The 14,739-nt window shown below is 36.4% G+C and overlaps 2 protein-coding genes across 2 annotated transcripts; both read left to right on the top strand.

The window, feature by feature from the left end:
* The first annotated feature begins 5,310 nt into the window (after window positions 1–5,310).
* LOC141590515 (F-box/kelch-repeat protein At3g06240-like) lies at window positions 5,311–6,489 on the top strand. The gene has a single exon (XM_074411104.1). The coding sequence runs from the start codon at window positions 5,311–5,313 to the stop codon at window positions 6,487–6,489; it is 1,179 nt and encodes a 392-aa protein (XP_074267205.1).
* A 3,335-nt stretch (window positions 6,490–9,824) lies between these two features.
* LOC141590509 (putative F-box/kelch-repeat protein At3g17540) lies at window positions 9,825–11,003 on the top strand. The gene has a single exon (XM_074411100.1). It carries the CDS (start codon window positions 9,825–9,827, stop codon window positions 11,001–11,003), a length of 1,179 nt encoding a protein of 392 aa, XP_074267201.1.
* The last annotated feature ends 3,736 nt before the right edge of the window (window positions 11,004–14,739 follow it).

Raw genomic sequence — 14,739 nt, 5'->3', positions numbered from 1 at the left:
GGGAAAATGTGAGGAAATTGGAGGGAAATGGTAAGTCAACAAAAAGTCAGCCAAATAAGATCCACCTCAGCCCAAACTTGCCATGTCATTGTCCACGTTGGCCACTTAACGCCTAATTTTGACGGAATTAAAGTTAATGGTCACGGTAATTACAATTAAGGGAGTTCAGGGTTACCAAAAACTTTTTCTATTTTACAGGGTTACCATGTGTGATTTGTAAAAGTTCAGGGTCACCATGTAGAAAAACCCTTTTTTTTTTTATTAATAAATAGGATAAACCCAGAGACCTACAGCGAGTAGAGTCCCACACAGAAATACACAGACACAACAAAGACACTACAAAGACGGAGATCAACAACACGTATTCAAACACCAAGACGAAAGGTCGTTCTTTGTGCTATCCTTTTCTCTTTCCATGTACGACTCCGTGTTAGTTTATTGGGACCAAATGTGTTGATACTCCACTCCGTATTAACATTTTTTTTGGTGCTAAAGAGGGGCGAACCCCGAAACTAACTAGAAACTATTACACGGGGAAAAGCGACCCCAAAAATGTCCTCCCGTAGGATAGAACGTAGAGCATTAGATGGAGAGTCTAGGTATGTGCCCGAAGTGCTGGAGTTGATGCCTTGATTTGCGAGCCAATCACTGGCTCTATTCGCCTCTCGATAGCAATGCTCAAGTCTGACTGTCCAAGAAGTAGCGGCTATAAGTTCTTTGCATCGCATCACTATAAATTTAAGGCCATTGCTCACCAATTGATCCTCCAATACAAGCTTAATACAAGGCTTATTGTCCATGTGAACAATAAGCTTGGTGATTCTCAACTCTCGCGCCCATTCCAAACCCTTCAGTAGAGCTAAGAGCTCTGCTTTCATGGAGGTGCAAAAACCACATGAGAAATAAAATGCGTGTTGGAAATTACCCGTTTCGTCTCGAAAGATGCCACCACCTCCTGCCATCCCTGGATTTCCCTTTGAGGCGTCATCCGTGTTTAATTGGAGCCACCCATGCGGTGGTGGTAGCCAACGAACAAAGATCTCCTTACTAGCTAGACCTACTGTGGGAACGAAGATGTCGAACTTATCAAACGCTAGCTTCGTTACTTCGAACTGTCTGATAAGAAAATCCCTAGGATTGGTTGGGTTTTCATTTGCTCGGCCAAACACAATGTTGTTTCTCCATCGCCATATCCACTAACAGGTAATAGTAAAATGAATCGGCCAATCGGTGACGGAAATTGCAGCATCATTCCCGGCATTCTTGACTAGCCAATCCGAAAAAGGGACATTATAAAAAGGGGTATGAGAGGAACAGATACCTAGAAGGCTCCATATGTGTTTAGAAACCGGACAAGACCTAAGAAGATGCTCCTCTGTTTCTTCATTGGTCTCACAGCGAGGACAAATAGAATCGTCACTAAGATTCCGACGAACTCGATTCACATTAACCATCAACCTTCCATGGGCTGCAAGCCATAAGAACATTTTAACCCTTTGTTGGATAGGTAAGCGCCAGATAATCCTCCAAATGGGAGCTTCGGAATTGTTAGAGAGGTCGTGTCCACGGAGGAATCCTAGAGCCGACTTGATCGAAAATTTCCCTGAACTTGTACCATTCCAATAAAATGTATCCTCAAGTTCCGGGTCTGAAATGAGGGAAATGGAGGCTATTTTTTTTATAGATAAATTTGAGGTACAATATCTGAAAAAAGATCCCACTTCCAACCAGATTGTTCACTTCACATCTCGGCTACCGTTGCTCCGAGTATATCGTCAGGAATTGTAGAGATAGCCACATCCGATAGACAAGTCCATCGACCCAGGGATGGTCCCAGAAAAGAGTTCGTCTTCCGTTACCCACCGCCGTGGCTGATCCCATCACAATGTTTTACGATTGTGAGGTAATACCGGCCCATACATTAGACATGTTTCGCTTAGGTTGGAAAATATCTAGATCACAGCGACCATGGCAATACTTTGAGCGAATGACCCGTGACCACAAGCTGTCGGGTTCAGAAAGGACTCTCCAACCAAGTTTGGTTAGGAATGCGGCGTTAGCTTGACGGGCCGAAGTGATGCCTAGGCCTCCGTGAGATTTTGGGCGTTGGATAGTCTCCCATGCAATTAAATGAATCGTTCTTTTATCTTCGTTACCGCCCCATAAAAATCTCCTAGATTTTTTATCAATAGAGTCACATACAGTTCTCGGGATTTTTGCGGACTGCATACTATAATTAGCGATCGTACTCAAAGTGGATTGAACTAAAGTGGCCCTTCCCGCAAGAGATAGCCGTTTTGTCGCCCAACCAGTAAGACGTTTATTGATCTTCTCCTCAAGATGGGCGAAAGTGTGTCTAGTTACTCTACCATTAATGGTGGGCATACCAAGATAGGTCCCAAGGTCATTTGTTTCTTCCATATGCAGAGCTCGACATATATCCACTCGGATTGCAATGTCTGTATTTTGCGAAAAGAAGACACGAGATTTGGAGTGACTTACTTTTTCGCCAGAAGCTAAACAAAAGGCATCAAGAATATGTTTGATAACTAGGGCTTGAGCAACAGATGCTTCACCAAATAAGACCATATCGTCTGCAAAGAACAGGTTCGTAATACCCGGACCATTACGGCAAACCGAGAAAGGGTTCCAGTTGTTGTTACGGACTTCTTGATCAATTAATTGTTGTAATTTTTCAAGGCACATAACGAATAAATAAGATGAAAGTGGATCACCTTGACGGACTCCTCGAGATGGTCTAAATTGAGCAGTTGGTTCACCGTTCCATAGGACTTGCATTCTCGGGGTACGAACGCACTCCATAATGACATCGATGAGCAGCCCGGGGAAGCACATGTCGTTCAAAGTGGCTTGTATGAAATCCCACTTGAGACGATCATAAGCTTTTTCGAGATCTATTTTAATCGCCATGAAGCCCTTACGTCCTTTTTTCGTACGCATGGAATGTATTGCCTCTTGAAAGACTACAATGTTGTCAGTGATCTGCCGCCCTGGGACAAACCCACTTTGGGTCTCGGAGATACGGAAAGGGAGCACCTTTTTTACCCGGTTAGCGATGGTCTTACTGATGATTTTGTATGCCACATTACAGAGACTTATAGGTCTAAATTGGGACACGGTTTCCGGAGAGTCTACCTTCGGGATTAGAACAATGTTCGTGTCATTTAATCCTTCGGGAAAGCCCTTACCCTCGAGTGCCTTGAGGACCATCGAGCATAAAGAGTCCGCCACAAGAGCCCAGTGTTTCTGGTAAAATAATGCTTGGAATCCATCTGGGCCGGGAGCTTTCAAAGGACCCATGTTATTTATAACTCGTTCGATTTCCGCTATAGTGAATGGTTTTGAAAGCCATTCCCAATCCACTGAGTTAAATTCTTGAAAGAGATCGTACGGAATACAATCCATATCATCAGGCGGTGTGTCATCAGTGTATAGATTTTTGAAATAATTTACAACTAAGTCTTTAACATCTTCACTATCTTCAACCCAAGACCCGTTGTCATCTTTTAGGGAAGTAATCTTATTATGCCATCTTCTTATTAAGGTGCTAACATGGAAAAAAGATGTATTTCGATCTCATCTTTAATAAATTCCACTCTGGATTTTGGTACCAAAGGATTTCTTCCCTTTCTAACACATCATCCAATTCTTTACGTAATTTGGCCTCAAGTATAATTAAATTGCGTTTCCGTCCCAAAGCGAGCTCCCGTTGACAGCCACTAATACGTGCCATTAACTTCTTTTTCATCTTGAAAATATTACCAAAAACTTCTTCATTCCAACCTTGTAGTTTTGTAGAGAGGATATTAAGACGGGTTGGAAAGAGTCCATGAACCGGCCAGTTACTTTCGACAAAATCAGTGAAGTTTTCGTGAGCCATCCAACAGGCCTGAAATTTAAACGGTTTCCTAATGGCATGAACAGGTGCGAAACCATTCGGGGATACGAGTATAGGGCAGTGGTCAGATTGGAAGGCGGACAGATGTTTAACCAATGAGTCTTCATAAATCGTGCCTCATTCTCCGTATTAACATTTAATTATGAGTATCAAGGTAAGGAGACTTGTACATTCATAAACCAGTCTTGCTGTTTAAATCAGTGTAAGCACATGACATGATCTTGTTAGAATAAGTTTCCATCACTATAAATAAGCTACATAGTCTCACGGTCCGGTACTACTTTGAGTCGGACAAGAATGCAAGCAAGAGTGTCAAACACTAGTGAGGGATCATTAACGTCGACACACACATGCTCGTAACAACTAACTCTCGCTCTACGACCACTAATTAAACCGAAAATGTACTCAGTCACTCAACTATTCGCATTCAATTGGCTCTAATTCTCCACGACAATGAACAAATTGCACTCAAAACTAATAATGGCGGGAATGAATTGCACTCAAAACTATTTCAATAGATTTTTTTTTTAAATGTTGTGATCTAATTTCGTCTATATTAGTAAACAACTTATAACGCATGTAAGTGCGAAAAACAATTTGTAAATTATATACTAATTGAAATCTCACGTAATTTTGGACTTTTTTTCAAAATGGGCATTTTTCACAAATTAATTATCAAAATGGGTCGACTTTCAAATTTATTACCCAAAATGGGTTCACGTTATCACCGAAGCTAGGCTCGGATCCAAGTCGCCAAGTCGGTCAGCGACTGTACCCAAAGCTTTGCAAAATTTGATCCAACTATAAAATTGCCATGTGAGCTGGCGATTTCTAGAAGTTTTTTTTTTTTCTTTTTTTAAGTTGGGAAGTGGAAGGTGATTTCTGGATTATACAACAAAACAAGTCGCCAAGCGGGCTGACGATTTGCCTCCTAAGCCTAGGTTCGATAAATCCGATCCTACTTGGACCAATTTGCGGTAATAAATTTGAAAGTCGACCCATTTTGATAATTAATTTGTGGAAAATGCCTATTTTGGAAAAAAGTTCCGTAATTTTGCCTCAAATTATGTGTCATAATAATAATAATAATAATATATATATATATATATATATATATATATATATATACAAATAGGATTATCCTATTTACCTAAGTCGGGTTGGTGTAATATTTCCTAATTTATTTAGGATAACTTTGTTTCCTAATTTTAAATAGCAGCTGTTATTTCCTAAGTAGTTTATTATTTTTGTAGGAGTCTTTAGATCAGTCTACTTCGTTATTATAAATAGGGAGGAGCTTGTAACAGTTTTTAACAAACAAAACAATTTGGAGTGTTACAATAAATTCTTGTTCTTATTAATTGTTATCTCCATTCAGTTTTACTATAGAGATGGTGAACAAAAAGAAGAGGACAACTTCAATCAAGTACTTACCTCTAGAAATATGGACTCAGATTTTGGCAAGAATGCCGAGTAAAACCCTGTTACGATTCAGGTGCGTATGTAAACCTTGGTGCTCTGTCATCGATGACGGTGATTTTATTTACTTGCATCTTCAACTCAGCAACATGAATAACAATTCTAAAAATAAATTATTCGTAGCCTTTGATATTGCGAGATGGGGTCGTCGTCGAAAAGGAGGAGATTTGATGACAATTCGTAGAGCTGATAATCTCAGGAAAACTGGTCACAATTTAATGAGTTCATCAGGAACTGACGATTTTCCACAGAGTCATGATATTGGGTTGAGTTGTAATGGATTAATTTTAATGTGGCAACTTATTGATAATAAACCAAAAAAATTGAGATTGTGGAACCCTAGTATTAGAAAATCATTGCTAATTCCTCCTTGCCCAATTCCTTCTAATTTGCATCATAGGACTGAATTTGTGTTTGGATTCGCTCCGTCGACTAAGGAGCATAAAATCCTCGCTATCACATTTGATGAAAACCCGAATACTCAGCCAAAAGACATGTTTTTTGCGGTTTATACACTCAGTGATCAACAATGGACTGTCCGAAATAATGGCCTCATCAATGTCGAGAGATCGTGCTTGGAACTTATATGTTGGTCATATTATAATTCGTCAAATAATGTTTTCTTTCAAGGGGCGGTACACTCTATAGGAAATGATTACAGAAATAATAAAAACTATCTTATTTCTCTCGACTTTGATTTGGAAAAGTTTACCTTTTTGGAGCTTCCAGATTCCTCCTCGGACGACAAAAGTTATACAAGTCGGTTTCTATTTATTCTTGGGGAATCGTTAGCAGTTTTCAGTATTTCTCATAAATATACCAAAATATGGGTGCTTGAACATGAAGGTGGAAAGAGGGTGTGGACTCTACGGTTTTCAAGATCTTCAACTCGTGATGGACGTGAGTTATTCAATGGGAACCAGCATTCGAGGGCATTCTATTACGAGAGTGATGATTATGGCGGCTGTTTGCTTATTGGGAAGAGTTTTTATCACATTGCTAGTGGCATGGTTAAGGAGCGTGCAAAATCTATGGGGAGTGATGTACGACTGGAAACGTATTTGGAGAGCTTAGTGTTATTGCACAAATAATGTTTATCGACGAATTGTCTAAAGTCTAACTTAGGCAGAACATAGTTTCTGCATTTCGGAAATAACTTTTTTTTATTACTAAGCTTGCACTATTCATTCTTGTATGACGATGAATAGTAACGGTTCTTAGTCCTGGACCAAATCGAATGGACCGTGGACCGGGCGATGAGTAGTCAAAATATTTCTCCATATATATATATGATGTCTCGCATTTTATAATGTGAAATGGTCTCACATAATTCAAGTATTTAAATTTTGATTAGAGCTGTAAATGAAATGAGCCGCTGGATAGGTTATCACAATGAGGTAGGATTGAAATCGGTCAAATTAAGTGCAATCTTGGACTCGAGCCAATCTGAAACAGACCGAGCTAATCTCGAGCAAACTCAGTTAATAGATTATACAACCAGTTGTACACCAGTTGTACGATGTAAAATCTGAGCTTTGTATTAAAGTTTCCGAGTTTTGTTTTAAAGACTCTGAGCTATATTATAAAGTTTCTGAATTCATCTATTCATGCATAAAAAAAAATAAACTTTAACAAAGCTCACAAAAATTATACAAAAACTCAGTTAGATATATATTGGTTGTACAATGCTAATATACAACTGGTTGTAGGATAGTATGCTCGACTTGAAAATTCGTTTGAGTTCATTCTTTTTAATTAATGTAAATTTATCATTAATTTCGAGCTCATATTATATCATTTTAAAGAAAAATTAAATTAAAATAGTAATTTTAATTTCGCCTTTATTTTAAAAATTAATATTATATTAAAATAATGCTCGAAAAAACTTGGGCTTGGAATCGAAGCTTACAATACTTGATCAATGGGCGTAGTTGATAATAACCCTAATCTCACGGCTTAAAGATATGAAGATGATGAGCAAAAAGAAGACGAAAACTTCATTCAAGTACTTACCCATAGAAATATGGACTCTGATTTTGTCAAGGATGCCGGGTAAAACCCTGTTACGATTCAGGCCTGTCTGTAAACCTTGGTGCTCTATAATCGATGACCCTGATTTTGTTCACTCGCATCTTCAACTCTGCAACATGAATAACAATACTAAGAATAAATTATTCGTAGCCTATAACGGTGGGAAAAGGCGTTCAATGGAAATTCATAGAGCTGATACTTTCAGGAAAACCGGTCACAATTTAACGAGTTTTAAAATTTAGGGTTTTTCAGGGAGTTGTAATGGGTTACTTTTAATGGTGACGTATGTTGAGACAAAGCAAGAATTGAGATTGTGGAACCCTAGTATTAGAAAATCATTGCTAATTCCTCGTTGCCCAATTCCTTCTCGTTTCTACAATAGTGTTGCATTTGTGTTTGGATTCGCTCCCTTGACGTGCTTTGGGAGTATATTTTGGTCATATTGTTATTCGTCAAATAAAGTTTTCTTTCAAGGGGAAATACATTCTATAGGAAATGATTTATACAAGGATAAGAAAGACTATATCTTATTTCGCTGGACTTTGATTTGGAAAAGTTCACCTTTTGGGAGCTTCCATACGAGAAAAGTTGTAATACAAAGAGGTTTCTGTTTATTCTTGGGGAATCCTTAGCAGTTTTCAGCATTTCTACAGAATATGCCAGGATATGGTTGCTTGAATTACTCGACGGTGGAAAGACGGTGTGGACTCTATGATTTTCAGGACGTTCAAGTCTTGATGGATATGATTTGTTCAAGGACCGCAACCACTCCAAGGCATTCTATTTCGAGAGTGATGATGGCGGTTGTGTGATTGTTGGGAAGAAGTCTTATCACATCGCTAGTGGCCAGGTGCAGGAACTAGAAACGTATTGTGAGAGCTTAGTGTTGCACAAATGATACACCGCTTAGGATGATGATGCCGTCTTGCTTGTGAATTAGAAATACTACTTGTATCTCTTATGGATGATTTTTGGAAGCCTTTGCTCGTAAATTTTTGAGTTTTATTATAAAGTTTTTGAGTTTATTTACTTCAACTTTAATCTCAAAAAGTTACATTATAACTCAACAAAATTATATATAAGCTCAAAAAAATTTGATTTTTGACATCATAGAACTAAAATGTAATTTATAAACTCTATAGTACTCGAAAAAAATACACAAAAATTCAAAAAGTCATTAAGTATGATGTAGTACGTACAATCTTTTTTCTCGGATATGACCGTTGCTACATGTTATCTCATCGTCGTATTGTTTTCAGTTGAAATTTTCGAACTTTATTTTCATTCACAATTGGCTCTTGTTCTCTATAACAATAAACTGTACTGAATGAATCCTAAATTTTACTTCGTATAATTATTACTCCACATATGCAGTCATCAAATTAAACATGAGCAAATTGCACTCAAAACTAATTATAGCGCGAAAAAATTAATGTCGTGATCTAATTTCGTCTATATTAGTAACAACTTATAACGCATTGAACGATAATCTGTAAGATTGTTATGTGTCATAAGATTATTATGACCAAATGTCCAAATGTTTTTTTTTTTTCAAAATTATCGTCAAAAACTTTAAATTTCGATTAGGACTGTAAAGCTAAGCGCTCGACAGGTTATCAGAATAAGATAGGCTTGAAATCGGTCAAATCAAGCGCATGCTCGGGCGCGAGCCAATCTGAAATAGACCGACCTGAGCCGCGCACACTAAGACTCGACTGATAAATTAATTCGTATGAGCCCGTTTTTTTTTATTAGTGTAAATTGATAAAGTTATATATCAATAATATTTAACTCACAAATTATATTATTTTAAAGATAAATTTAATTAAAATACTAGTTTGATTTTGAATTTTTGACTTAAAATTTACGTTATAATAATTGAAATAACGCTCGAAAAAAATGTATTCAAACAAAGCTTGGGCTCGTAAAATATTATATGAGCCGAGTTTGAGCTTTAAGTTTCAAGGGCGCTCAACCATAGACTTAGACTCGATTTTAATAATATTGATTGATTGTAGTATAATACAAGGAATATAATATTATATAATATTATTCTATGTTTTACAATATGGCAATATTTTATATTAGAATAAGATATAGATTTGGATATTACCTTTAGATATTATATTATTAGCCATAGTTTCTATATTCTGTCGTATCTCTCATCTATATTAGGTAGATTATTTTCCAATAATTATCTTGTTGTAATTGCGATATAAGCAAACTTTGTCACAATTAATATTCAAGTCATTAATTCATTCAATTATAAATTTTATACACGTACGTGTTTGTGTTTAGGTATTTCTACTTGAACAAGGGAAGACACAAATCCTTTTAATTAATAACAAGGTATCTTCTTGGAATAAGTTACTTGTATCGGGAGTGGCCTAAGGATATGGAGATGATGAGCAAAAAGAAGACGAAAACTTCAATCAAGTACTTACCCTTAGAAATATGGACTCTGATTTTGGCAAGAATGCCGGGTAAAACCCTGTTAAGATTTAGGTCCGTCTGTAAACCTTGGTGCTCTATTATTGATGACCCCGATTTTGTTTACTTGCATCTCCCACTCTCCAACATGAATAACAATACTAAAAATAAATTATTTGTAGCCTTTGATATTGCGAGATGGACCTGTCGAAAAGGAAATTTGATGACAATTCGTAGAGCTGATAATCTCAAGAAAACCGGTCACAATTTAATGAGTTCATCAGGAACTGACGATTTTCCAAAGAGTGTTAATGGGTTGAGTTGTAATGGATTAATTTTAATGTGGCAAATTATTGATAATAAGAAAAAATTGAGATTGTGGAACCCTAGTATTAGAAAAACATTGCTAATTCCTCCCTGCCCAATTCCTTCCCATTTGCATAATAAGACTGAATTTGTGTTTGGATTCGCTCCGTCGACTAAGGAGCATAAAATCCTCGCTATCACATTTGATGAAAACCCGAATACTCAGCCAAAAGATATGTTTTTTGCGGTTTATACACTCAGTGATCAACGATGGTCAGTTAGAAATAATGGCTTCAATGTCGAGAGATCGTGCTTTGAGCATATATTTTGGTCAATTTCACGTCGGTCAGATACTATTTTCTGTCAAGGGGCGGTACACTCTATGGCATATAATTTATACGGGGATAATAAAAAGTATCTTGTTTCTCTTGACTTTGATTCGGAAAAGTTCACCTTTTTGGAGCTTCCAGATTCCTCCGACGACAAAAGTTATACAAGGATGTTTCTATTTATTCTTGGGGAATCGTTAGCAGTTTTAAGTATTTCTCAAAAATATACCAGAATATGGGTGCTTGAACATGACGACGGTGGAAACAAGGTGTGGTGGAGTCTATGGTTTTCAGGAGGTTCAACTCGTGATGGACATGATTTATTCATGAGGGCGAACCCGTATTCCAGGGTATTCTATTACGACAGTAGTGATTATGGTGGTTGTTTGATTATTGGGAAGAATTGTTATTGCATTGCTAGTGGCCAGGTGAAGGAGCGTGGAAAATCTATGAGGAGTGATATACGACTAGAAACGTATTTGGAGAGCTTAGTGTTATTGCACAAATAAAGTTTATCGGATTGTCTAATAATGTCCAACTTAGGCTGTTTGAGGTATATTATGATTTTTATCTCGATTTTTTGTGCTACGGAACACTGGTCCTATGCCTCTTTAACATTTCAATTCAGAGAGATGATAAACAATGTCAAATTTTATTTACAGACGTTATGTATGAGATTTGAATCACTCGAGTTTGCTGGTAGGAGTAACCTATGTTACTTTTACCCTGCGTATCTCTGTTGGACACTTGACACTTTGTTGGAAACACAATAATGTTCGATACTTCAACCGCGTATGAGTATCATATGGGTAATTGACCACAATAGTCCATAAAATTTTACTACCTCAAGATTACTCATTCTTCGATCCACAAAGAAACGACCACTAATTGGCTGCGAGTGCACTTTTTTTTTCTTTCTTCTGTTTTCATATAGGCTCGTCCTGATTATTGATCTCTTATAAACTCCTTTAGTCCACGTTTCTCCGATTTTCACGATGAACAAGTTATGTTAGAAAGTTTGCAGCTGAATCAGATACATTGCATTGTGCGTTAGGATGTTTCTTAGTTCATTTACTTAAACATTAAACTCAAACTCAAAAATATTATAAGTCTATAGTTAAATTTGAGTTTTAACGGAAAAAAAAAAATTAAAATATAACCTATAAGTTATAATAAACCCAGAATAAGGCTTCGTTTGGCACGACACTCCAAGTAGCTTATTTGACCAAAGTAGCTTATTTGACCAAAATTTCAGCTACCTGATTTTTTTGTAAGTGTTTGGCAAGTAACTTATGTGGTCAAATAAGGTACCTGAAAGGAAATGCTACCTCAGGTAGCATTTGAGAAATCAGGTACCTAAAATGACTTATTTTCCATTTTTTACCCCTTTATTCTATAATATTAAATAATTTTCATATCCTTTTACGTCATTTTACCAAAATCAGCTACCTTTTCAGCTAGTTTGCCAAACACATTTTTATATAATCAGTTACCTTTTCAGCTCCTAATTTTCAGCTACCTTATCAGTTACCTTTTCAGGTTTCAGCTACATTTTCAGGTAGTTTTGTCAAACAGAGCCTAAATACACAGATGCTCAAAAATAAGTAAAGTTTGAGGTCATAAGCACGGAAAAATACACATATGCTCAAAAACAAATAAATAAATCTGAGATAGTACATCCGATGTATGTTCCTTCTTCTCCCTCGAGTGTCATTTGCACAAATTGACTTCATACACTACATTAAAATAAGATAGGCTTGAAATCGGTCAAATTGAGCGCATGCTCGGGCTCTAGCCAATCTAAAATAGACTGACCTGAACTAAGCACACTAAGGCTCGACTCGACTCAGAGATTCGTTTGAGCCCATTCTTTTTTATTAGTGTAACTTAATTAATTTATATATCAATAATATTTTAATTTATATTTAACTCACAAATTATATTATTTTAAAGATAAATGTAATTAAAATACTAGTTTGATTTCGAATTTTTAACTTAGAGTTTACTTAAAATAATTGAAATACAGCTTGACAAAAATGTATTCAAACAAAGTTTGGGCTCGTAAAATATTATATGAGCCGAGTTTGAGCTTTAGTTTCAAGGGCGCTCAACCACGTGCTTGGACTCGATTTTTACAATACTTGATCGTAGTATAATACAGAGTAATATAATACTAGTGTAGATCCCGCCCAAATGCGCGGTATATATAGGTCTTTTAAATTTTAGTGTATTATTAGTTATAGATTTTAGATTTATATCTCGCGAAATTTTATAAAAAAATAACTAATATTAAAATTAATCAAAAGAATTGAATAATTCCATGGATTGTGTTTTTTATGAAAATATTTTAACTACATCAAAAAATTTTAAAAAATCTTTTTTCATCACGAAATTAATAATAGGAGATACAATTTTTATGCATAGATTATTTTAAATGGAAAATTAGTTTAATAAATGAAAATTTAATTTGTTTCCATATATAAGTTTGAGCACTTTGGAGGGAAAAATTTAGAGAAGTTGTATTCTCTTAGTATATAGGAGGATTTATACTTTTAAAATTTGCACCCATTAATATTTATCAGTTCACACCAATGTATTTTGATATGAAACAAAAAAAAAATTGAAATGGAAAACTAATAAAAAAATTTATTTAAAATGTGAATTTTTTTTAGTGAATGTTTTTTGTCACGAAGCTAATAGTAAGCATGTGTCAAGTTATTCTCTACGGTAATAATTATTGCATCACTGAAAAATTTAGCAACTTATACTTTATAATTTAATATCAATTTAATATTGTTTTAATGAAAAAATCATAATTATTAATTTATTTAAGAAATTAGAGTTTATTTATAAGAATATATTCATTTAAAAGATAATAAAGTAATGAAAGAAAATTTTATTTATTAACTTATTTAGCTAGATGCTTTTTGGAGGAAAACTAAGAGAATTTTTATTCTCTAAGTAGTAGGGGGATTACTCTCTTATTATGATTCACAATATGGTAAAATTTTGATACTATTAGAATGGGTGTTGCTCTTTCACATACACCTTTTACTCTTTCACATACTTTTTTTCATAAAATTTCCATACTCTACCCTTTTCCTAAATCTAAACAAACTAGGTTTTTTATATACCATTCTCCCTAAAATTAAAACCTAATTCTTCTAAAACTTGAACAATGGATTACAATTCTTCAAATTCTTCGATTAATGAAGTAATACTAATTTGTTTAGCAATTATTTAAAGTTGTTTATTTCTTATTAATTATTTTGACCTAAAATTGGGTTTATAATCAATTATGTTGGTGGTGGAAGGCATAGTGATCTGTTTGATGGATTGTGGTGTTCGGAGCAGGGGTATGGTGGACGACGGCGGTCAGAGCAGGAGTATGGTGCAGGCGGTGGTCGGAGCAGTGAAGGGCAGTGCGGGGGAGGGGGAGTGCGGGGGAGGGGTGGGCTGGGGAAGGAGGTTGTCAGGTCAGAATGGCCGGTCATGGTAGGGCGGTGGTCGGAGTTGCAGGGGTGGGGTGTTGCGGGGGAGAGTGAGGGCGGGGGAGGCGGAGTTGCAGGGGAGGGGGACTGCCGGGAAAGGGAGTGCAGGGGAGGGGAGACCGGTGCAGGGGTGGCTGGCCGAGGTCGGAGCAGGGACTGGTGTCGGCCGGAGTGGCGGGGAGTGGGGAGTGCGGCCGGCGAGATGGTGGTTAATGGAGGTGTGTGGTGGTTAATGGAGATGGGTGGGGGTGATTTAATGGTGAAGGGGGATTAGGGAAGGGAGAAAAATAATTGATTGGGGAAAAGGATGAAGAAATGACAAGGGTAACCTTGTAAATTACGTATGTGAAAGAGTAAAAGGCGTATGTGAAAAAGCAATACCGATTAGAATAAGATTTAGATTTAGATATTATTAGTCCTAATTTCTATATTCTGTCGTATCTCTGACCTAAATTATAGGTAGATTATTTTTCAATAATTCTCTTCGTGTAATTGCTATAAGTAACCTTTGTCATCAATAATATTCAAGTATGAAAAAATCAAACTTGGGAGGGGTCAACCCATTAAATTGCCTTCAGTATCCCGAAGGAGATTGCCCCAGTTGTCGGTAGGGGATACTCCTGGTCAACACCAAAAAAAAAAATCAATAATATTCAAGTCATTAATTGATTCAATTACTCCGTATTAATCTTTATTTACACGTCCGTGTTTAGGTTATAGTCCAGGTCTCTTGGAATCAATTACTTGCATTGGG

Source organism: Silene latifolia, chromosome 1 (genome assembly GCF_048544455.1).
Source record: "Silene latifolia isolate original U9 population chromosome 1, ASM4854445v1, whole genome shotgun sequence".
NCBI classification, from domain to species: domain Eukaryota; kingdom Viridiplantae; phylum Streptophyta; class Magnoliopsida; order Caryophyllales; family Caryophyllaceae; genus Silene; species Silene latifolia.
This window is presented reverse-complemented; position numbering and strand designations above follow the sequence as displayed.